Consider the following 24,738-nt stretch of genomic DNA (forward strand, 5'->3'; position numbering starts at 1 on the left):
GTTAGGATGAATAGAACTACCTTTTTTAAACTATGTCAGATGTTAGAATCGTTAGGGGGATTGAAGTCGTCAAGAAACATGCTTGTTGATGAGCAAGTGGCAATGTTTTTACATATCATCTCCCATCACCTAAAAAATCGAGTTATCAAGCATCACTTTAGTAGATCCGGGGAAACAATTAGCAGATCATTTCATAATGTTTTAAATGCTGTCATACGCTTACAAGATGTGTTATTTAAAAAGCCAGAGCCAATTACAGCTAATTCTTTTGACACAATGTGGAAATGGTTTAAGGTATTGGACTGAGTTGTATATATAGCTTGTACAACATTTAGTTGATTTAATTTTAAATTTAGTATTCTAACTCAAGGTTTTATATCATGTGGTATAGAATTGCTTAGGTGCTCTTGATGGAACCCACATCAAGATTAGGGTTCCAACAGTTGATAAAACTAGATATCGAACGTGAAAAGGTAACATAGCAACAAATATGCTAGGTGTTTGCACACCTGATATGCAATTTTTTTATATTCTTCCTGGTTGGGAAGGTTCTGTTGCTGATGGACGGGTCTTCGAGATGCCATTAGTAGGAGACATGGACTAAAAGTTCCTCATGGTAAAGTGGATTGTTATAGGACTTTGAATTATTCATTAAGATCAAAATTTTTGTGCTGAATTAATCATTTAAAAAAATTATAGGTTGTTATTATCTAGTTGATGCTGGATACACAAATTGTGAGGGATTTCTTGCACCTTTTAGAGGACAGCGATATCATTTGAACGAGTGGCGTCAGGGTTATCAGCCAAGTTCTCCGCAAGAGTTTTTTAATATGAAGCATGCCTCAGCACGTAATGTTATTGAAAAATGCTTTGGGTTATTAAAAGTTAGATGGGGAATACTTAGGAGTCCATCATTCTATCCTGTAAGGGTGCACAATAGAATTATTATTGCATGTTGTTTGCTCCATAATTTTATTCGAACCCATATGAGTATTGATCCTATTGAAGCAGATGTGAGAGAAGGATTACCTAGTAATGTGGTGGATGACGATGAACCGAATATCGAAAATATTCATCCATCGGATGCTTGGGCTACTTGGAGGATGGAACTAGCCAACCAAATGTTCAATGAATGGCAAGCATCTAGAAATTAGTTAGGTTTAGGGACAAATTGAGTTTGACTTAATTTGTTGATGTTATTTTATGTATCTAGTTTATGAAACTTTGGTGGTGTTTGAATTGATTTCTGTATTGTACTAAACTTGTTAAATTATAATTTAATTTCTTTTCATTCAACATGTGTTATAATTTTAAATTTAGTATTAAGCTTTTGATTCATGATATTGAACTAACGATATAATTTTATAAACTGTTCACCTTTTGATTCATGATATTAAAAATAGTAAATAATGTTAATTTGTTTTTTTTTCTTAAGATAATTATGTCAGGTGTTCCACAATCACATGCTTCTTCTCAAGCTTCTCGAGGAACCAAAAGAAAATGGGTTTCAGAAGAAGATGCAGCCTTGGTTTCTTGCATGGTGGACTTGCACAATGTTGGAACATTTAATGCTGATACCGGGTTCAAAGCCGGTTATTTGAACGAGTTGGAAAAAATGCTAGAAAAGGCTTTACCAAATGCAATGTTGAAGGCGAAACCAAATATTGAATCGAGGATTAGGTTACTAAAAAGGGAATGGTCAATCGTCTATGACATGCTTAATGGCCAAAACAATAGCAGTTTTGGTTGGGACGAGCATAGGCAGCTCGTTGTTGCTGAAGATGCAGTTTGGGACTCCTATTTAAAGGTAAAATGTATTTCAAGTCTTTATTTGTTTTTTTTACCAAACTTATAATTAATATGATTTCCTCATTTTTTTTAGAGTCACAAAGAAGTCGCTTAATTCAGACATTGTACTTTCCCTTACTACGACCAGCTTACTGCCATATACGCAAGAGATCGAACGACTGGGAAAGATGCTCAAACAGCTGTTGATGTTCTTGAAGAAATAAATGTTGAGGATGTACCTCCTACAGATATGAGTGAAGAGAGAAACACATTCTATGATTGCGAAGCTGACGTCTCTTTGGACAACATGGATGTTTCTGGTACGGAGCCGCAAGGAGATAGAGACCAAGGGGGTTCCTCATCTTCAAACAAGAAAAAGAAGAAATTTGATGCTCGTGATAATATGTCTTCTTCATTTAATGAGGCTGCCACTTTATTGGCCGAAAACATGCGGGCCATTGGCGATCAAATCAGTAGGAGTATTGCCTCCGATGTGGTAGTTCAGCAGAAGTCTGAAGAATTCCAGATCATCCAAGAGAAAGCTACAAATTTATATTCAACCTTATGGGAAACTGAAGGTTTAACCGATGATGAGCGGTATCGAGCTTTGAGTAAAATTTCAGATCATCCAACTCAAATGCTCATTTTTTTTAGTTTATCTTATGCTGCGCGAATGGAATGAGTCAGAAGATTTTTTTCTGACCATTAAAAATCAATGTTCAAACTTTTTGATGTTGTAAAACTATATAACGTATGGATTATGTTGTAGAATTTTATTTTCTTCTAACCTTTTCTTAATATAAGACAATCACATGTTTATGCAGAATATAATTCTCAAGTTATATTATGATTTTAGTAAATTCATATAAAAATATTTATTATTAAGAATTTTATGAATTATATATATTATTAATTATATTATATTAATTATTCATATAAGAAAATTTATTATCAAGAATTTTATGAATTATATATCATTATTAAATTATATTTAATATTAATTATTTTAATTATATAAATTCATATAAGAAAATTTATTATCAAGAATTTTGAACGAGTATATATCATTATTAAATTATATTTAATATTAATTATTTTAATTATATAAATTCATACAACAAAATTTATTATCAAGAATTTTATGAAATTATATATCATTATTAAATTATATTTAATATTAATTATTTTAAATTATATAAATTCATATAACGAAGTTTATTATCAAGAATTTTATGAAATTATATATCATTATTAAATTATATTTAATATTAATTATTTTAAATTATATAAATTCATATAACAAAGTTTATTATCAAGAATTTTATGAAATTATATATCATTATTAAATTATATTTAATATTAATTATTTTAAATTATATAAATTCATATAACAAAATTTATTATCAAGAATTTGATGAAGTTATATATTATTATTAAATTATATTTAATAATAATTATATTAAATTATACAAATTCATATAATTAAATTATATTTAATAATAATAATTATTTTAAATTTTATTAAATCATATATTTTAATTAAAATATATTTAATAATAATTATTTTAAATTATATTTTATACTATCATATATTATGATTTTAGGAAATTCATATAATAATATTGAGATTATTAAGAATTTTATTAAATCATATATTTTAATTAAAATATATTTAATAATAATTATCTTAAATTATATTTTATAGTATCATAATTATGAATTGAGTAAATTCATATAACAATATTGATTATTTATAATTGTATTAAATTATATATTTTAATTAAAATATATTTAATAATAATTATGTTAAAATATGATTAAATTATTTATTATTGATTTTAATAATCTTATTAAAATTTAATAATAATAACAATAATCATTTATCTAAACAAATTTCTGCTAAGGGCATTTTAGTTATTCTAGTTTTTTCCTTATGCTATTACACCTCCATTCCATTCAACCAAACACAAGAATAATATTACGCATCTATTCCATTACATTCAACCAAATAATTAATTTGCTATTACGTCTTTATTCCATTACGCTTCTATTTCAATACAGCGAACCAAACTTGCTGTTAATGAGTATAAAAATTAAATTTTAAAATCGAAAAGTGTAAAAGCACCTTTCAGAAATTTAAACAAAAAAACGTCCAATCACATTCTGACATACTACCCACATACCACGCGTAATAAAATCATTGGTGCTTACCAAGAACGAAAATCCTCTTTCTTTAACTAAAGGACCAATAAAATGATAAAAAATTGACAGGCAGAGTAAGACAGACTGTCTATGTTCAAAAAAGAACAGAAGAGAAAGACATAGTCCCTTTTCTTTTAATTCCATTTTTTTTAAGTAAATGGGAACCATTTCTTGCGTCAGTAATTTCATATTTCTCTCGAAAAACTCAATCTCTTCCTCATCGCTACCCTTTTTCAAGAAACCAATCCCAATTTTCCAAAGCTTCAACTTCTCTTCTTCTTCTTCTCTTCAAGTCTCAGCTTCCTCCACCTCTGGTCTATTTGATTTTCCCTTTTGCTTTCTTTTTACAAATTGCGGTGACTTTTCTTTTATTTAATCTGGGATTTTCGTTTTTTTTTTGTTTGAATGTGGCAGGGAAAGCAATGGTGGGAGAGAATGATCTGCTAATTGTGGGACCAGGTGTTCTTGGTCGCTTGGTGGCTGAAAAATGGAGGGAGGTAAAACCAAACCAACTGTTTGATTGCCTAAACATCATCATTCATTGTAGTTTCTGGGGTTGAAATTTGAAGGGTTTTCTTCAATAATGATAAGAATTAGCTAATTGATAGGGTTTAGCCCTTTTTTACAATGTCTATTTCTAGCAATGGTGCCAACTGAACTAAAACTCAATCGGTAGGGTCTAGCCATTTAGCCATATGTGTGAATTACATGATTTGTGGAAGCAGGAACATCCTGGATGTCAAATTTACGGGCAGACTGTGACGACAGACCACCACAATGAATTAATCTCACTGGGGATTAATCCATTTTTGAAGGAGACTAAAACAGATCAGAAGTTCCCCTATGTGATTTTTTGTGCTCCTCCTTCAAAAACCCCAGATTATGCTGGTGATATTAGGTAACATTTTGAAGATTTTCATGGCGAATTGTCACTCACTAGTCACTAGCCATGTTGGTGTTGTATGGTAGTAGTCATATATGAGCTAGGAGGAACTTCGGCAAAACTTACTTTGATCTGGAATTTTAGTGACAAAATCTTGATTGGTTATTTAGTCTCTACGAACTGAGTTGGTGTTATCGATTTGGCTTTGAGTCTATCAGATTGGCTGCTTTAAGCTGGAATGGTGAAGGTTCGTTTGTATTCGCATCGAGCTCTGCACCATATGATTGCAATGACAATGGACCTTGTGATGAGGTATTTACATCTAACATAAAACATTGTTTGCATATAACACTTTATTATTGTTCTTCCAAATTTTCATGATATTGGGATGCATTAATATCCATTACCACCACCTGTTTTCTTGTCAGGACACACCAACTGTGCCGATTGGGAGAAGCCCTAGAACAGATGCCCTTCTCAAGGCTGAAAAAGTGGTGCTGGAATTTGACGGTTGTGTCGTTAGGTTGGCTGGACTATATATATCCTTTTTCTTGGACTTAAATTACCAAAGAGATGTGTTTATATGTTTCATAGACTTGTGGATGTCACCGATATTGCTTTCATGATAACCTTAACATTTTATACAAAATGGATAGAGGTGCACATTCCTATTGGTTGCATAAGGGGACCGTTGATGCTCGTCCTGATCACATCTTGAATCTTATACACTATGAGGTGAAAATTCATTTACATCTCTATTTGTTTTTCGTTTGTAGAGACAATTTCTCTTTCGAGATTTGCAGAATTCATTTTGGTACTTGGAATGTTGATTTCGATTTGTATACTTGGTGTCACAGGATGCAGCTTCCCTCTCAGTCACTATTCTGAAGAAGAAACTTCGGGGTCGGATTTTCCTGGGTTGTGACAATCATCCTTTGTCTAGGTTGTCTTCTTTTACAATAGCACATATGACAGCTTGTGTCAATATATTTCTTGCAATGCTATTTATTATCGAAATTGTTTATTTTGCCGACTTCTCAAGTTGGTAACACCCTGTTACTTTTTCTGCAGGCAAGAAGTAATGGATTTGGTTGATAAAAGTGGGAAATTCGACAAAAAGTTCCAAGGCTTTACAGGTGGTTTCTTATTTACATTTCTTAACCTTAGAATATATTTTAATATGGGTATGGGGTTATGGTTCTCCTAGTCCGGGTAACATTGGTTTTAGTTCTTTGATATGTAAAACTTGCATCATCTGATATATGTTGTATACTTGCAGGCACTAGTGATCCTTTGGGCAAGAAGTTGAACAACTCGAATACTCGTAAGGAATTAGGATGGGAGCCAAAATATCCTAGCTTTGCCCACTTTCTCGGAGTTTCGGAATAACTCGTACCTTCATCTTCGTTGCCGGGATTTATCATGGAAGAAACTCGATTTAGTTTGCTAGGGAATCTTTTGCCTGCATGCTGTTGTGCCTCTTTTCTTTTCTCACTTCTCCAATAGGTTGTGGCAAATACTTGTTCATATACAGTGAACACTCACACCAGTTTTATTAATAAAAAAATTATACATTGGAACACTTTCAGTCGAGTTGTTCTTCCAGTTTAACTACTCGCGTAATCCACATTGCCAGGACATACTTGAGTTATGTTGGTGCTGGAATTATATTTTTCAAGTCCTATGAAAGAGTAGAACAACAAATTAGTGTGTTTTTAGATTTTGTAAGCCATTAATGACAATCTTGTGAAGCAAAATAGGATTTAGACCCCCAAAGAGCAACGAATAAATTAAGGATGAGGAGACAAATTTTAAATATTAAAGATGAGTTGGGGCTACGTTCCAAGAAACCGACTTCAATAATAAAATATTCCATGTAAAGTTGACCTTGCAGATCCCAAGATTCTTCTATTTCTTTTATATGTTTCATCTCAATCATAATGTTAAACTCACAAACAAACAAGATTTGAGCTTTAAACAGCGAAGTTCACTTCCAATGGGGAAATTTTGTTGCATGGAATCTGATGATGGTGGTGGCTTAGATCTCACTGGTCTTCTCATTGTTTTAGTCATAGCCGTAGCTCTCATGGCAGTCTGCCTGCAGCAACCGCGACCTACTGGTTATACCGTGTACCGTTACCGTTGAAAAGCTTCAGTTCGAGCTCCATTGTCTCTTTTGACCCATTGCAGGTAAGGTCTTGGAGGCAGCATTTGTAAGAACATGCTGTTGGGTTGAATTTTTTGTACTTTCTTCAGATTTTAGGTGTTGTTTTTTAACAATCTGAATTGTTGTTTGAAATCTGATAAATTGTTGTTTCATGTTCTTGTCTCTATCAATCAAACACGAGTCCGAGTAACCTAAGCTTATAATACCGAATTCCAAGAGTGTGGAGGCTAGTAAAAGATCAAATAATTGCAAATAAAATTGATAAAGAAAGTTATATATTAGTCTGCAATAGATCTATATAAATATTAACTTACACAAACACTGTACATCTGCGGATCATTTATTCATTGTTTTGCCTGTAAAAATACTATGGAGTTCCTATACCAAGTGTCAGATTGCATTTTACCCTCTCTACTCAAAAAATAAATAAATTAGTCCTTGTACACTATATCAAATAGCAAATTGGTCATTTTTATTAAAATTTTCATTCATTTCTACTGTTAAAAACTGGTATCGCTAAAAAATAATCAAACAGTGATATGCCCCTTGTACCTTATATAGTCGTATAAAGATCAATTTTTAACTGTAAAATGGATTGAATTTTTAACAGAATGATCAATTTACTTTTTAATCTAACGTACAGTGATTAATTTGCCGATTTGTTGAGTAAAAGGGACAAATTGCAATCTGACTCTTAGTACAAAGACCTCTATGATTTTTTTACCTTATTCTCCCCATTGTTTAAACTGGTGATTGCAAGCTTTAATTAGGCCCAGGCATTGCTTCTGGAACTAACAATGGATATCTGAACTTGTAAAACCTCATGAATGGCTCCTCGTTGAAGCACCCCCAGGACGTCTTCATCGTCTTTCGACGATGCAAGATCTTCTAGAGAGAGACATCGGAAATGGAATTCATCCCGCATACGGAATCCATAGAACCATCTGCCGAGCTTCCACCATTTGATACAAATTTGGCGGTTTTTAATGTTGCTACTATTGAGCGCTTCCATGACATCCGAAGCCTGCTCGGTATCATTCATAATTTTTTTAGTTCTAACATGTGTAGCATTAACATATCTAGAAATACAGATTCAAAATCTATAGAGAAACCATTATCTAAAAGCAGCCACACTGGTTTAGCTTTCAGCCGCGCTTGTGACCATCTAAGAACACTAATTCCACAATGTAAACAAAACAAGCATACAAGAAAAAAATGCATGAAAAATACATAAAACATGAAAAGTTACCGGCACTTTAAGGATGTTAAGGCAGTAATGAAGTCCAACCAGGTTAAGCAAAACATTCAGCTTTGGTTTGAGCAGCAACATTTGAACATCTTTAAACCCGAACCCCATCAATTTCAGGCATTCAATCGCTTTCAGATAGTCATTGACCTGGATTGATTCGGATTGCAAACATTTTTCTACAAATTTAACAACCGAATCAGCTTGATCCTTCATCTCCTTGTGCTGCTTTATGTAAAATCCCCTCCAACCCTACCATCATTTTTAATTTTTTTTCTCAACAATTTTCATATCAATACAAACAATTGAATTTGCCTAACATATTTAATTACATGTATTTACTTCAACACTAATAGTTTCAACTTGAATGATAAACTGGAAAAGAACTCGAAACACCCATTGCAATTAAGCCAAAACCAACAATTCCAAAGCTAAATTACCATAAATAAAACTTAAAAAAGAAAAAACCTTGAAGTCGGGGTCTTTCAAGACATCTTCATATAAAAGAGGCCATCTTTGTTTAAATAAGGGTTCCCATAAACAATCGGAGCCCCATAAATCCCTCCAGACCCGAGAACAACAACTCAAGCAGGAAAGATCAGTCACCTAAAAACCAGACGACCCGGAAACCATGTTTAGATTCCACCGATACCCAGAAAGAAGAAAAGAAAGGATGGAAATGAAGAGGAAGCAAATTACCTCAAGGGAAGAAGCAATTTTGAGAGCTACATCGTTTGGGATTGAACTGTATGTATAATCAGATTCATTCATGGTTTTGTTTTTTTTTTATCGGCTAAAACTGAAAGATAAAAATTAATGATTGATAATATAATTTTATTTTTCGTATGGGAATTTGTGTTCTTCTTCAAGTGAATATTGAAGTTAAGAATCAGACAGTCTTACCTATTATTGATTCTTGTAATCAACAATATGAATGAAACAGCGTCGTTTCAGCTTTCAACTACAAGATTTGTCCCTGGGCTAATGGTCTTTTTGGGCCTAATATTTATAACACTACATATGCATATATAAAAAGGCCTTTTCAGTTCTTGGCCACAGACAGCCCATTGGACCCAGGGACTAAGAAAGAAAGTTTGAAAAGTTCAGGGGATGAAATTAATATTTATCACTATCTATGGAGAAAATGAGCAATTCTATATAATTCTTTTTCAGCTGGGGCTATCACCAATGTTATCCACCACCAATCTTCATTAGATTTTTCTTTTGGCTGGAGGAACTTTACTGACCATGAAAACCCCCAATCTCGTTCATCATTCACCTCAAATGTTCCCACATTTTCTTTCCCTTTCTCTCTTTAATTTCGAGTGACAAAGACCAGTTTCCCCAGATTTCTCTTCTTAGGTGAAAAAAAATGTCACTTTGTTTATCTTTCAATGCCTTCACTGTTCACTCACCAAAGTCCCAAACTCACAAAACACGTTTCAGTTCTCAGTTCATCAATCAAATCCAGGTAAAACCAGCTCCTTTTACTTCAAAATCAATACCCTTTAATGTAGAAAGGTTTAAACTTGTTAAAGCTTTAGCAACAAAGCCTGTTCAAACAGCTGTATCAGCTTCATTTAGAAACAAGAACCCAAAAGACATCAATGTTTTGGTGGTGGGTTCTACCGGTTATATTGGGAAATTTGTGGTGAAAGAGTTGATCAATAGAGGGTTTAATGTTATAGCCATTGCTAGGGAAAGAAGTGGGATTAGAGGCAAAAACAGCAAGGAAGATACTTTGAGTGATTTAAATGGAGCTAATGTATGTTTCTCTGATGTCACCAATTTAGACATTTTTGAGAAATCTGTGAAAAATTTAGGGTTTCCCATTGATGTTGTTGTCTCTTGTCTTGCTAGCCGTACTGGTGGTGTTAAGGATTCATGGAAAATTGATTATGAAGCTACAAAGAACAGCCTTGTTGCTGGTAAGAACTTCGGGGCTTCACATTTTGTGTTGCTATCTGCCATTTGTGTCCAAAAACCCCTCCTCGAATTCCAGCGAGCTAAGCTGAAATTTGAGGCCGAATTGATGAAAGAAGCCGAAGGAGATGACGGGTTTACTTACAGTATTGTTAGGCCAACTGCATTCTTTAAGAGTTTAGGGGGTCAAGTTGACTTAGTGAAAGATGGAAAGCCTTATGTGATGTTTGGTGATGGCAAATTATGTGCTTGTAAGCCAATTAGTGAACAAGATTTGGCTTCCTTCATTGCAGATTGTGTTTTGAAAGAGGATAAGATTAATCAGATTTTGCCGATAGGCGGTCCTGGGAAGGCATGGACACCATTGGAGCAAGGGGAGATGTTGTTTAAGCTTGTAGGGAAGGAACCAAAGTTCTTGAAAGTGCCTATTGGGATCATGGACTTTGCCATTGGGATTCTCGACTTCCTTGTTAAGATCTTCCCTTCAATGGAAGATGCCGCTGAGTTTGGTAAAATCGGAAGATATTACGCTGCCGAAAGTATGTTGATTTTGGATCCCGAAACAGGAGAATACAGTGCCGAGAAAACACCGAGCTATGGAACCGATACGTTGGAAGAGTTCTTCGCGAGAGTGCTGAGGGAAGGGATGGCTGGTCAGGAATTAGGTGAACAATCCATCTTTTGAAAGCTGATTGCTTCATTGAGTGAACCAGTTTTGTATTAGAACATGATTTGAGGTATAAGCAGCTTTCCCTAACCTTAAAAAAGATCTAAAACTAGTGAATCCCACATTGTATTTGTAAAGATTTTACCTTGGAAACTGCCATTGTTATGGAATATAAAGAATTGTTTCTATTGTCTGAATTGTGTGCAACATTTACTTCTATCTGTACCATCATAAAAACTTCAAGACTTTTGTATATTTTCTAAATGGAAGATGATATTCGAAGGAAATCAAGAAGGAAGAACACTCCAAGAAGCAAGAGACACACAATCAAAAGAAATCACTTTAGTTCTTCATTGTTTTTATCTTTCTCTTATAAATATTTTTAGAGAGCATCATTCTTACACATTGTAAAAACCTACTTTAAAGATAGTTCTTTTGTTTAAACCAAACACCCTTACCTTTGTACGAGGGAAATGTTTTCTAGTTGAGCCATAAAATTACAGTGGCTCTGTCTTAGCCATTATAAAAGGATAACAAAAAAAAGTTTTTATCTTACATTAAGTAAAATATAGAGGATTTAAAGATTATACATTGTTATTGAAAGCTAGTTATTCGTAATAGTGAATTAACAAAAACTTTAGCGGGTAAACCTAAAGTAGTGGAAGAAGACGTTTGAGGCTCAAGCACTAGAAATCGATTATGTCAAATCTTTTCTACTATCTTTCTTATTTTAGAAGAAGAATTTTAAAATCCCAATTTATCTCCTCTTAATATTTTTGAACAAACAAAATTCAATAAATATCATACTCTTTTTCTCAATGCAATTGCATCAAAAGAAAAGACCGCTAGGGTGAAATTATTAAAGCTTAAAAGTCTTAATTTTCTTAATCTAGAAATATATATAGTTATTAAGAATCAAATAATTGTAAAAAGCTTGGAATTTCTAATCAATTTTTTTTTATTAATTGTTAAAAATTAAATGATTGTATGCAAATAGAAATTTTGAAAATTGTGATCAAATTATTTACTCTTCTTTCGAATAAAAAATAGAGAGAGGTAGTCAAAACTTGCATTAAATTTGAAAGAAAATATACTTAATTTTAGAGTACATTTTAAGAATTTAATTGCATATGTTAAAAAAAATCAATTTTTTTTAGTAATGTAACTTTACTTTGAGAATCACTTTCCTTCAAACATGAAACTTACTTTGTTACCCTTTCTCCTTCTTAGGCTTGCTGATTGAAGGAAGCCTTTGTTAGAAGGACTACGCCAGAATGTTGCTTTTATCGTGAGCCAACTGCTTTGTGTTTATATCATGCATGACTCGTGGGGGTGGCACATTAGAGTATTTTGGAATACAAATACTCCTATTAAGTATCAATATGAAGTTTTAAATTAATATATTTTGCTTAATGAAATTATTATATTTGCACTTATACGCCAAAATGGCTTGAATATTATTTAAACTATTAATGATTCCATTTAAATTGAGTAAAGCAACAACTATCAAATGGTTTATATTTATAACTTTATAAAATTTTAAAAGCTTCTACCAAAAATATTTTGGAGTTAATTTGATTTCAATTAGTGACACACCATACTCGGATCCTATCATAGGGTTGGGTTTGGTGTGTTACAAGTTTGTTATCAGAGCCAAGGTTGAGTCGATTCTCGAAAAACCAAAGGCTAGGTCATACGCCATCATACATGATACGCCTCTGACTTAGTCCCTATGTGTGTTAAACTAATCTGAATTCTTTTGTAGTGTTGGAAAAAAAGATGTCTGAAGGATCTAGAGATGTGACTGGAGAAGAAATTGAGAGTCCTATGCCCGTGGTTCTTGAGCAGGCATTTGCAGCTAGTTTGGGAGCTACTAGAAATGTGTTCAAGAATGTTTTTACGATGATGACACAGATGTTTGACCAATTTATGGGGAATACTCAAGTGCCCCAGCCTCAACAACCTCATCAACCACACCCAGAAGTGGTTCGCCTAGCACAACTTGCACCACCAGTTCCGATTGCAATTGCACTTAAAGTAGAATCTATGAAAGAAATTTGAAAGAGGGGTGCTAAAGAATTTATGGGTGATAAGAGTGATGATCCCACTGTGGCTGAGCACTGGTTGTTTTAGGTTTTTAGGGTGATAAAGGAATTAAAATGTACACCAAAAGATAGTCTCTTGTGTGCAATATCTTTGCTAGAAGGAAAAGCCTACCAGTGGTGAGAAACATTGATTAGTGTAACTCCTAAGGAGATGATTGACTGAAACTTCTTGCTAGAAAAGTTCAGAGAAAGGTAAGTATTAGATGTATGTAAAACAGATGAAGAAATAATTCATGTATCTAAGACAAGGAAGAATGTCTATGATAGAATATGAACGAGAATTTGTAAGGCTTAGTCGTTATGCTAAGAACATGTTCCAATCAGAGAAGGAAATGTGTAACAAGTTTGAGTGAGGGTTAAGAGATGAAATTCACGCTCTGGTAGCAACTTTTAAATGTAAAAGTTTAGCAGCTATGACAATCGAAGCTTATGAGATGGAAACCATTATTAAAGATAGGAGCATGTATTTTGAAAGAGAAAGAATGAAGAGGGGAATGTCTAGCCCTCCACCTTTAATAAATTTTAAATAGCTCAGAGATCAAACTTTTTCAACTTTAAAAAGAGATTCATAGCCTACGAGTTTTAGACGAGAAGGATTTAGTAGACCAACTGTTTCTATGGCAAGCTTTGGAGGGTCTAGAGTAATGAGAAATGTTAACTGTGAACATTGTGGAAGAAACCAATGAGGAGAATGTTGGAGACGTTCTGGGACATGTTTTGGATGTGGATCCAAATATCATTTGGTTAAGGATTGACCCTAGAAAATAGAAGCAAGTACAAAGCAATCTATTCGTAGGCATCAAACATTTTAGCAAGAGACTAGATTTAGAGTGACAGCAAAGTCTGGCTTAGTGTAGGAAGCACTAAGGAATTTTAGTAAGCCAAGTTCTGGAGTGCCCGCCCGAGCGTATGTAATGAAAACAAAGGATTATGTTGATCTACCATAAGTTATAATGGGTAAATTTTATTTCCTCGAAAATAATATATATGTATTGATAGATCTAGGATCCACTCATTCTTATATTTGTACTAAGGTTGTAGAAGGTTTAAGTTTTGAAGTTGTATATTCTGAAATGAATGTGTTAGTAACTAATCCATTGGGTCAAATTATTGTGGTTAATAAGTTGATAAAGAATTACCTGTTGGTGTTTGGTGAGCACATTTTCTTGGCAGACTTGTTGTTACTAGGTTTTTATGAGTTTGATGCTATCTTAGGATTGGATTGGCTGACTAGATATAATGCTATGGTAGACTGTCGTGTTAAAGGTGTACAACTGTTAACCTCTGAGTGTAAGGAAGTTTTAATACCTGACGTACAGACTGGTTTGGTGAACAAGATAATTTCTACTGTATCTGCCTAAAAATTAATAGTTAAAAGTGTAGGTGCTTATTTGGCATACATTATGGATTCATCTAAGACAAGAAAGGACATCAATCAAGTTCCAATTGCAAATGAATTCCCAGATATGTTTCTAGGAGAACTTTCAAGGATGCCACTAGAGAGGGATGTAGAATTTTCAATTAAATTGCAACTTGGTACAACACTTATCTCTCGTACTCCTTATAGAATGGCACCGGTAGAGCTAAAAGAGTTGAAAAGACAGTTGCAAGATTTGTTGGATAGGAAATTTATTAGACCAAGTGTATCACCATGGGGTGCGCCAATTCTGTTTGTGAAGAAGAAAGATGGAGCACTGTGCCTATGTATAGATTATCGTTAGTTGAATAAGGTAACTATGAAGAATAAGTATCTGCTTAGAATTGAAGACTTGTTTGATCAGTTGTGTGGGACTACAGTTTTCTCTAAGATTGATTTGAGATCTGGATATTATCAAGTGAAGATCAGAAGTGATGATGTGCCTAAGACTGCATTTCAATCAAGGTATGACCACTATGAATTCCTAATAATGCCCTTTGGCTTGACTAATACGCCTATAGTATTCATGGACTTGATGAATAGAGTGTTTCAATCATATTTGGATAATTTTGTGGTGGTTTTTATTGATGATATTTTGGTTTACTCTAAATATGAAGCTGATCATGAGAAACATTTGAAAACTGTGTTGAAAATATTGCGTGAAAATTAGTTATATGCCAAGTTCAATAAGTGTGAATTTTGGTTGAGAGAAGTACATTTTTTGGGCCATGTGATCTCTGCTGAAGGTATTAAAGTAGATCATGATAAGGTGAAAGCAGTACTTGAGTGGAATCCACCCAAAAATGTTTTGGAGTTAGTTTGATTTTAAGTAGTGACACACCATACTCGAATCTTATCATAGGGGCTAGTAGGCTATTATACAAGGTTTATGAAAGGCTTTTCAATGTTGGCAACTCTTCTCACTAGATTGTTGAAAAAGAAAGAAAGGTTTGAAAGGACTGATGAGTGTTAGTAAAGTTTTGAGAATTTGAAAGTAGTATTGACTGAAACTCTAGTTTTAGCACAGCCAAAGTTTGGTATTAAGTATATTGTTTATACTGATGCATCTTTGAATAGGCTGAGATGTATGCTTATGTAGAAGGGTAAAGTTATAGCTTATGCATTACATCAACTTAAACTTCATGAGAAGAACTATCCAACCTATGATTTGGAATTGGCAACAATATTATTGGCGTTGAAGATATGGAGACACTACCTGTATGGAGAAAAGTGTCATATATTCTCTGATCATAAGAATCTAAAGTATTTGACGTCAAAGAAATATCTGAATCTATACTAAAGACGTTGGTTGGAACTCTTAAAGGATTATGATTTGGCTATAAATTATCATCCTGGATAAACAAATGTTATGGCTGATGCATTGAGTAGATAAATAATGGCATTATTAACATCTCTATGAGCCAGAGTGAGTATGGATGATGATGGATCGTTATTAACAGAGTTAAATGTTAAGCCAACTTTTCTATCTCAAATTCTGGAAGAACAGATAAAGGGTGCGTAGTGTGATAAGTATAAGCAACGTATGATCTCTGGTAGTGCAACAAATTTTAGTCTGGATAAAGATGATGAACCGCGATTCATGGGAATAATGTATGTACTAGCTGGGAGTGGCTTAAGGAAAGAACTACAAAGGGAAGCTCACCAGGGAACCGTTTCACTCCATCTTGAAGGTATCAAAATGTATAGAGATTTGAAAAGCTTATACTGATAGCCTGGAATGAAGAGGGAAATCACAGAATATGTTACAACCTGTCTAACTTGCCAAAGAGTTAAAGGAGAGCATCAAATTCCCTTAGGTAAGTTGTATCCTTTGGAGATACCAGAGTAGAAATGGGATAGAATTATTATGGATTTTGTGTCAAGGCTACCTCTCAATCCTATGAAGAAGAATTTAGTTTGGGTGATAGTAGATCGACTTACTAAGTCAGCTTATTTTCTGCCAGTGCACACTACTTACTCATTAAAAAAGTTAGTCGAGCTCTATATTTCAGGGATAGTGCGTTGACATGTAATTTCATCTTCCATAGTTTTAGACAAAGATCCAAGATTTACTTTAATATTCTAGAGGTAACTACAGGGATCATTGGGAACCAAGCTGCAATTCAGTACTGCATTCCACCCTCAGACAGATGGCCAGTCTAAAAGAGTTATTCAAGTTTTGTGTATAACAACAATTATCATGTCAGTTTGAAAATGTCTCCATTTAAAGCTTTTTATGGTAGAATGTAATACCCCTAACCCGTCTCCGTCGTTGGATTAAGGTTACGGAGTATTACGACACATATTGAAACAATTTACATAATAAAATTGTTCATTTATTAATTTAAATAACAAATATTCAAATCTAAATATCATTGTAACAACCCGATTTCGACCCTAATCGGGTATAGTGATTTTGGGACCATAAATCCGAGTCAAAAAATATTTTAATATTATTTTATGTGTTTATTATGTGTAATCTGATTGAGTGAAATTTTTGTGTTTTAATTTTGTTGTTTGAGTGACTGATTAAAGAAAACGACTTAATCGCGTAAAATAAAAATTTAGGGGTTAAATCTAAAAGTACCTAATTGTTGTTGTATTTATAAAATGGAGGTTTAAATATGTAATTAGACCATTATATAGATAGTGGACGGAAAAGGACAAGATTAACCTTAAAATATGTATATGTTATGTTTATTTATATAAGGTTAAATTAGTAAACTAAAATATATGATAATATATGTTAAATAAAACAAAGAAATAAAGCCATTATCATCTTCTCCTTAGTCGAATTTAAACAAAAGAAAAAGAAAGGAAACCTAGCAATATTCGGCCATGTTGAAGCTTGATTAAGGTTAGTTCTTTGTTCGGTTTTTGATAATTTTTACGTTTTTGAGATCGTTGCTTCGAATACTTCAAAACCCATGTCTTAATTTTGTGAATTGATGATGATTTTGAAATGTTTCATGGATGAATGTTTGAGTTTTATGATGTTAGTTGATGAAATATGAAATATATGTGTTAGATTAATATGTTTTGTCTTTGAATTTTTGGTGAATTTGAGTAATTGGGGCTAAATTGTGAAAATAAAATTTTGAGGCAATAAAATGTGAAATAAATGAAATGTGTGGACTTGTATTAAGACAAGGACCATTCGGCCTTAGCATAGTGTGTACAAATTTTGTGTATTTTGTGTTTTATGCACTAGGGACTAAATTGTAAAAATTGTAAAATATCAGGGGCAAAATGGTAATTTGTCTATTTATGTGTTTTTGGACTTAATTGAATTGGATTATATTTAAATTAGTTTATTTTGAATACATATAGATCAAGAACCAAATAAATCAGAGTTAGATCTCAGAAAAACCAAAGTTGTCGATTAATCGTCTTGTTCTAATTTTCATCGTCCGAGGTAAGTCTTTAGCAAATAAATGTTGTTAAATTAGAATGTATATGAAATATATATGCTGAATATAATTGTAGGAATTTTCATATGTTAGTCGAATGTATAAGGGTTTGTAAAATTTGAGTAAAAGTTCGATTTTATTGAAACACGATGTTTGAAATGTTTTGTATGAATTTTAAAGAAAGATTAGAACTTCCTATATATATATGAATTATGTGTGAGATCGATTTTGTATCAGTGATAATCGGGCTATCTACCTAGTAGGCTTAATGCCAGTGTACCATATTAGGCTTTACGCTTAGCAGGCTTAATGTCGGTGTACCATATCAGGCTTTACGCCTAGTAGGCTTAATGCCGGTGTACCATATCAGGCTTTACACTTAGCAGGCTTCGTGCCAGTGTATCATATTAAGATTTGTGCTTATTGGGCTTTACGCCGAAGTAGTATCGAGTGAGATTAATGAGCTAAAATGATCAGGAATGTGATGTTTAATTAGCTATTTGAAAATTTTGGTAAGTAAGTTGGTTGGTATAACAAAATGATATATAATGTTATTATGAGTATTTGTGTGTATATAAAAAGTGTATTCAACTTTATGTTAATTAGTGATATATGATTTGAAGCTTGTGCATAATTGATTAGTCAAGACAATAGTGGCTAGAGATTTTCAAATGTATTAGTAACGTTTGTACATGTGTATGCTTGGCTTTGATAAATTGCTTAAGAAATTATTTGTTATATAATTATTTGCTAAAGGCTTACTAAGCTGAGTTAGTTTACGTGGTATATTTATTTGTCATTGTTTTATAGATTTTGGAGGTCGTTACGTGCTCGGGGATCATCATTGAAGTCAATCACACTATCGTCTACTTTCGGTACTTTTGAAAGTTTCATTTTAAACTTATGGCATGTATAAGCTAGTATGTATTTCAGTCTGATTTTGGTTACGTACATAAAAAGCCATGCAAAAATGGCATATCTCTTTTTGTTTGACTTTAGTATTGGTATTTGGTAAAAAAATATATATATAAAAAAATGGAGGTTCTATTAACTATATTCGGATGTAGTATAATTTTATGCTAGGTATATATTTATATATATACCAATATATATAATTTTTATGCATTTGTGTTGGATTGTTATGAGATGAACTAAATGTCGAATGTACGTGTATTGGAGGATATTAAGTTGAATGTGTGTGTATGGATCGGTATTAGAAATTATACCATATATGTGTATGATTTGTTTGATTTCAATAGAATATGATTTCGGTTATGGTTTGTAGTTGAAAGCTTGATTTTGGTCTTTATATTTTTGAGTATTTGACTTGAAAAGATGTCCTTACCTATGTATTTTCGGCTAGGTTATGAACTCTTAATTACATGCCTATTGAATTTTTTTTTATAATTTGGCCTTAGCTTATTATATAAGAACCATAGTTGTTAAGGTTATGTTTGATTTGGTAGACATGTTTTGTTAATGAATATCAAATTAGATCATGTTTATGTTAGACATTGGAGTCTTAAATTATGTTTGATTTGAAGTTGTAAGTACCTATAATATTTGGTCTTGATATTTTCATTATATTGATGATTTGGTTTATGACTCAATTGATATAATGGTATTTGTGGCTAAAGATTATAATATAACATGTTATATGCATAAGTGTGTGGTAATGTTCGGTTTTAATGTTTTGTTTAATATGTCTATGACATGTATTTGTAAACTTATATTATAATGATAGGTAATTACTAAAATGGTTTGGTTGTTTAATAAGTAAAATGTAATAGTGGGTATATGTCTGGCCTTAGGTGTAGTTAGAAAAATTGGTTATAAAGTGCTAATATATTTGAATATAAGATGTATTAAAATGATGAGACATATATGGAGTGGTTATATTTCATATTTGGGTATGCTAGTTGATATAAATTAGGTTCTGTCATAATATTATATAAATATATTATGGATTGAATGATTTATATACAATGATGTAATATGCTTAAATTAGCTAAGTAATGATTATGAAATGTGAATGTTTTAAATTGGCTCAAGTGAAATGGTTGTTTTTACACAAATTTAGTATTAAGCAAGAATGTAGGTTGACATGAATTAAATATATAATTGAATATGCCTAGATTATTCGAAATTGATTATGGTGGTAAGCTTTTAATATTGTTTGTTTTGAATGGTTTAGTATATGTCGCTAGAATTGACTATTAAGCATGGAACATGTTCTATTGTTTATATATGTAAGTTCGAATTTGAAAATTTTCAATAGTGTTGATTCGTAAGTTATGATTAGTCTTTTAATTGATCTGTGAATATTTAAATTCTGATAATGAAATAAAAGTATAGTTATTCCATGGTGAGTTAATGGTTGTGGTAAATCACGCTTTGTTTGGTAATGCCCTGTAACCCTAATTCGGCAATGAATAGGGGTTAGGAGTGTTACAATCATTCATGGTATAAATATGCTTATGGGCCTTATATCGAGCTTACATAGCCTAAAAATCAATTCAGAAATAATCATGGACTTATTTAAAACAAAACATAAAAATATAAAAAAAAACTTAAAAATAGGGGTCACACGACCGTGTGGCCCAGGAACATGGTCGTGTGGCCAAACCGTGTACAATTTAAAGTTTGGGTCACACGGCCATGTCACAGGTCGTGTGCCAAACCATGTAACAACCTGATGCCATGTGGAAAAACTCGAAGTTTAAAATCAATAAGACACATAGCCGTGTGAGGAGGCCATGTGCGTGTGAACCTAAAATGACTTCCTAATCAAGCCAAAACAATGCCCATTCTTAAGGTGCCAAGCCATACCAAATTCAATCATTCATATACCTTCAAAACACATTCTAATAAGCCTAAAACATGCCAAAACATTCAACCTAAGTGCCTAACCAATGTACCCTCATTGGTACCACAATTTAAACTACCAACAATCACACACTCTACAATCACAAGTTAATACCTTAAACATATACTCAAAATACCTAAATCCTTCATTTCATCATATAGATTTTACCACATTTCAAGTTGTCTTCATAAGGCATAAACTAAATGACCAATAGCATTTATAATCACAACCTTAAGCCAAAGATACCAAACATATTTACATAACTACAAAGATTTTCCAAACCAAAGCTCAAACATTATCAACATGAACAAATTAACCAAAAAGGCTCCTAGTACATGCCATTTATAACCAACATCAAAATGACAAAATCTTCTACCGTAATCAAGGATGGATAGTGTATATGTGCTTCGACTTGATTCCAATCGATTGAGCTTTTCGATGATATACAAGAAAATAAAACAACTAATGTAAGCAACCAATGCATAGTAAGCTCGTACAAATTTAAACATATCTTATCGAACAAGAATCAATTTATACAATTCATGCACCATTTATAATATGCTCATATAACCATTCAATTTCCTAAACACACCACAAATATCACTAGTTAGCATGTTTATATACATATAAAACATATAATTATATCAAGGCATTAACATTCATCATCAACCTATACAAATCAAAGCATTCATATCATATTTATAACTTATGATACATATCTCACTCGCAACATATTACCTGAACAACAATTGGTCAAAGAATGTCATAGCTTCTTTCAGCCACGGTCTTATTTATATCCGACCTGATGCCATAGTGCCTTTCAACTATGTTATCATTTGTTTCTGGTGTCTTTTAGCTATGGTATTAATCGTTTGAATCATGATGCCATAACGTATTTCAGCTATGGTCTTACTCATTTGATTCATGGTGCCATAGCGTCTTTCAACTATGGTCTTACTCGTTTTTTTTCAACCAACAAACTCGGTCATCACATATATATATTTAGGCATTAAATAGCAAAACAAAATTTAATTAATTTAACTAAATTACGACCTTACCTAAACAAAACAATTGTAGAAACAAAATTAACGATTATTTTGCTCCTTTAGCTTTTTCGCGATCTTTGTTTGATGGATTTGTTTCTTAATCTAAAAAATAAGTTTAACTCAATTAACCGATTCAACCAGCTTAAATAATCACATTTATGGAGAAAAGTCATTTTATTATAAATTTACAAAATTACCCCTAAACTTTACACTTTATATAATTTAATCCCTAAACCCGAAACTTAAGAATTATTCATATTTTAACAAAAATACAACTAGCTAATTTCTATATAGCCCATTTTTATCTCACAGTTTTCAAAATTTCATAAAAATTCCAAGAATTTTTACTCATTCAACAATTTAATCCTTTAACATTTAATTTACTAAAAGAATAGTTTACAAAAATAGCTCTATTTATCAACCATGCTTAAAAATCTACCACAAAACTTCACAAACACCTCAAACACATCAATGGCATAACCCAAAATGTTTAAAAATTTTACGAATTAACCCTCGGGTTAGTTAGATTAAGCTAAAACGATCACAAAAATATAAAAATCACTAGAAATGGGTAAAAATTGCATACCATGCAAGTAAATCAAGCTTAGCTGAATACCAAGCTCCTCCCACGGTGTTTTTCTTCTTAGAAAATCAGTATTGCATAAGGAAGATAAAAACTTCCTATTTTTTTTATTTTTTTAGTTTTAATTATTTAATTACCTCTTTAACCTTAAAAATCTTATTAACCATTTACAAAACATTGTCCATAATTGTCCACTAATTATCTATATGGTTTATTTACCATTTAAGTCCATAAATTTTCATTTCCATAGCCATTTAACACATTTAGTTAGTAGAAACTAAGTTTTGTAACTTTTACTGTGATAGCCCGAAATAGGGCCTAATAGGAATAGTGGTTTCGTAACCACAAATCCGAAGTGAAATAATTTAACTTTATAAATTTTTATTAATTACTGATTGATTGAAATATTGTGTGAAAATATGGATAGAAAATTTTAATGATTTAGTGCCTAATTGAATTTTTAGGACTAAATCGAGAAAAATGCAAAGTGTGTCTAATTAGTGATTAAATGACTTAATTGAATTATTGCATGAAATTGGAAGTGTTTATGTGGAAATTAGACCATAAATTAGTGATTTGGACACAAAAGGGTAATTCTAGAAAAATATCTAAGTAATGGGTCAAGGGCATTTTTGTCCAAATTGAGAAAAAGACAAAATAAAGAGAAAATAAGTGTCCATCTTCTTAAAAATCAGAAGCTTGCTGCCGAAATTTTCATGTCACCATAGCTAGGGTTCTTGATCTTCCTAAGCTCAATTGTAAGTGATTTCTTGCCCCGTTTTTAATTTTTTTCGTATTTTTATGCTTATTGAAGCTTGAATTTCATGTTTCTACCATTTAATTTAAATGAAATTAAAGTTTAAAAATTGACCCATTCATGATATAATTGTAAATTGATTAGTGATGTTATATAATGAATGTTTGAAGTGTTAATTACAAGTTTTACTAGATGAATTTCAATGAAAATGTTGAAAAAGGGCTAAATTGTGAAAGATGGTAAAGTGTGCATAAAGTTGTGATTTTGTGAAATTGAGGGCTGTTATGAGCATGAAATATGATTTAGTGAAGTTTGAAATTTAAAAATTTAGTGAATTTTATTTTTACGAGCTTAGGGACAAAAGTGGAATATTTGAAAAGTTTCGGGGAAAAATGTAAATTTGCCAAAATGTTGTGTATGAATTGTATTTGAATGAAATGTTGATAAAATGTATTAAATTGTGTTAATATAGATCAAGAAAGAAGAAATAGTGGAAGTGATCGGGGAAAAGAGAAAGTTATCGACTAAATTACAAAAATAGTCGTTTTGCATCCGAGGTAAGTTACGTGTAAATAATAGTTATATTTTTATAAATTGTGAATTATATTTGATATTTGAATTAATATTGAATGTGGAAGGAAAATTATTCATGAATTATTCAAGTGTTAAAGTGTTGAAAATAAAGTGTTAAGTGTAAATTCTCGGTTGAACTTAGGAATAGAAGTGGATACAAGTGACATGTCACTAGAGACCAGTGTTACAATGTTACAGTGAGTCCCGGGTGCTGGGTGATCTAGCATGTGTTGCAGACACCTGACAACTTGTGTGAGCAGGCTCGTGGACATTTCCAGTGTTATTGATCAGTGGTAGCTTCGGCTACGTTTCAGTGGTAGCTTCGGCTACATAACAATGGTAGCTTCGGCTACATATCAGTGTTGCACTTATGTGCTAAATCTCTACGTATCTGTGTATATTCCGAGTGATCAACGGGATTAATAATGAGTTAAAGTGAATATGAAATGAAGTGTGTATGCAGGTACATTTGAAAAGAATGAGCATAAGTGATAAAGGTTAAGTGTGAAAATGTATATGCAAGTGAATTGGTAAGATTATGCATGTGTAAGTGATTGAAATTGCTACGAAATGTTTTGTTTAGTTATATGTTAAAAGTGTTAATTATTAAATGAGTAATTATTGTTTACATGTAACTTACTAAGCTATTAGTAGCTTACACCTTCCTTCTTTTCCTTTGTTTTATAGTGATTTGAACTTGATCGAATTGGGGATCGTCGGAGCTCGTATCACATTATCATAATCATCTCGGTATTGTGTGCTTTTCAAAATATTTAAAACTATGGCATGTATAGAGTCTTAATTATTTTGAGTATGTTCATATGATATGGCTAAGATTAGCTATTGAAATGGTTAGTAAAGATTATGTTTTGGTATTATGTATGTGTAAATGGTAACTAATTCAAAGAAGTAGTTTCTTTGACAGCAGCAGTGATGTGAATGTAAAAATTCACCATAAATAGTAGAAATGGAATTAGAGAGTGAATTATATATGAAATTAAAGCTTATCAAGTCTATTTTTATATGAAAGAAACAGTGTAGGCAAAGGAATTCTGTATTTTGAGATATTTGAATTTTAGTAAGACAGGGTCAGAATGGTTTTTGA

The 24,738-nt window shown here is 32.2% G+C and overlaps 3 protein-coding genes and 1 long non-coding RNA gene across 5 annotated transcripts; 3 read left to right on the plus strand and 1 right to left on the minus strand.

Annotated features, from left to right (window-relative positions):
- Positions 1–4,054: 4,054 nt before the first annotated feature.
- LOC107913647 (uncharacterized) lies at positions 4,055–6,455 on the plus strand. The gene is made up of 9 exons (XM_016842297.2): positions 4,055–4,304; positions 4,405–4,487; positions 4,716–4,888; positions 5,092–5,185; positions 5,302–5,412; positions 5,519–5,608; positions 5,731–5,816; positions 5,945–6,009; positions 6,153–6,455. The coding sequence occupies exons 1-9, from the start codon at positions 4,148–4,150 to the stop codon at positions 6,260–6,262; spliced, it is 969 nt and encodes a 322-aa protein (XP_016697786.1). The 5' UTR covers positions 4,055–4,147; the 3' UTR covers positions 6,263–6,455.
- Positions 6,456–7,298: 843 nt separating this feature from the next.
- Positions 7,299–9,213, minus strand: LOC107913648 (uncharacterized). Of its 2 annotated transcripts, XM_016842298.2 has the most exons (4): positions 8,986–9,213; positions 8,755–8,892; positions 8,290–8,538; positions 7,299–8,064 (listed from the first exon to the last, which is right to left on the minus strand). In XM_016842298.2, exons 1-4 carry the CDS (start codon positions 9,055–9,057, stop codon positions 7,807–7,809), a joined length of 717 nt encoding a protein of 238 aa, XP_016697787.1. In that variant the 5' UTR covers positions 9,058–9,213; the 3' UTR covers positions 7,299–7,806. The 2 variants fall into 2 exon arrangements, with proteins under 2 accessions (XP_016697787.1, XP_016697788.1); XM_016842299.2 differs by lacking the exon at positions 8,755–8,892 and having other exon boundaries at positions 8,986–9,174.
- A 260-nt stretch (positions 9,214–9,473) lies between these two features.
- Positions 9,474–11,073, plus strand: LOC107913651 (divinyl chlorophyllide a 8-vinyl-reductase, chloroplastic). Its single transcript, XM_016842302.2, has one exon. The coding sequence runs from the start codon at positions 9,659–9,661 to the stop codon at positions 10,892–10,894; it is 1,236 nt and encodes a 411-aa protein (XP_016697791.1). The 5' UTR covers positions 9,474–9,658; the 3' UTR covers positions 10,895–11,073.
- Positions 11,074–23,572: 12,499 nt separating this feature from the next.
- On the plus strand, positions 23,573–24,508 carry LOC121222243 (uncharacterized). The gene is made up of 2 exons (XR_005919458.1): positions 23,573–23,617; positions 24,321–24,508. It is a non-coding gene; the product is annotated as an uncharacterized lncRNA (long non-coding RNA).
- Positions 24,509–24,738: the final 230 nt, after the last annotated feature.

The sequence above is a fragment of the Gossypium hirsutum genome, chromosome D10, assembly GCF_007990345.1.
Source record: "Gossypium hirsutum isolate 1008001.06 chromosome D10, Gossypium_hirsutum_v2.1, whole genome shotgun sequence".
In the NCBI taxonomy this organism is placed as follows: domain Eukaryota; kingdom Viridiplantae; phylum Streptophyta; class Magnoliopsida; order Malvales; family Malvaceae; genus Gossypium; species Gossypium hirsutum.

Coding starts and splice junctions, on each gene's coding strand:
- LOC107913648 (XM_016842298.2), bottom strand. CDS start 9,057: ATGAATGAATCTGATTATACATACAGTTCAATCCCAAACGATGTAGCT. Junction 8,893..8,985: donor AAATTGCTTCTTCCCTTGAG/GTAATTTGCTTC, acceptor TCTGGTTTTTAG/GTGACTGATCTTTCCTGCTT. Junction 8,065..8,289: donor TTAACATCCTTAAAGTGCCG/GTAACTTTTCAT, acceptor GATACCGAGCAG/GCTTCGGATGTCATGGAAGC.
- LOC107913651 (XM_016842302.2), top strand. CDS start 9,659: ATGTCACTTTGTTTATCTTTCAATGCCTTCACTGTTCACTCACCAAAG.
- LOC107913647 (XM_016842297.2), top strand. CDS start 4,148: ATGGGAACCATTTCTTGCGTCAGTAATTTCATATTTCTCTCGAAAAAC. Junction 4,889..5,091: donor GATTATGCTGGTGATATTAG/GTAACATTTTGA, acceptor TGAGTCTATCAG/ATTGGCTGCTTTAAGCTGGA. Junction 5,609..5,730: donor TGAATCTTATACACTATGAG/GTGAAAATTCAT, acceptor TTGGTGTCACAG/GATGCAGCTTCCCTCTCAGT.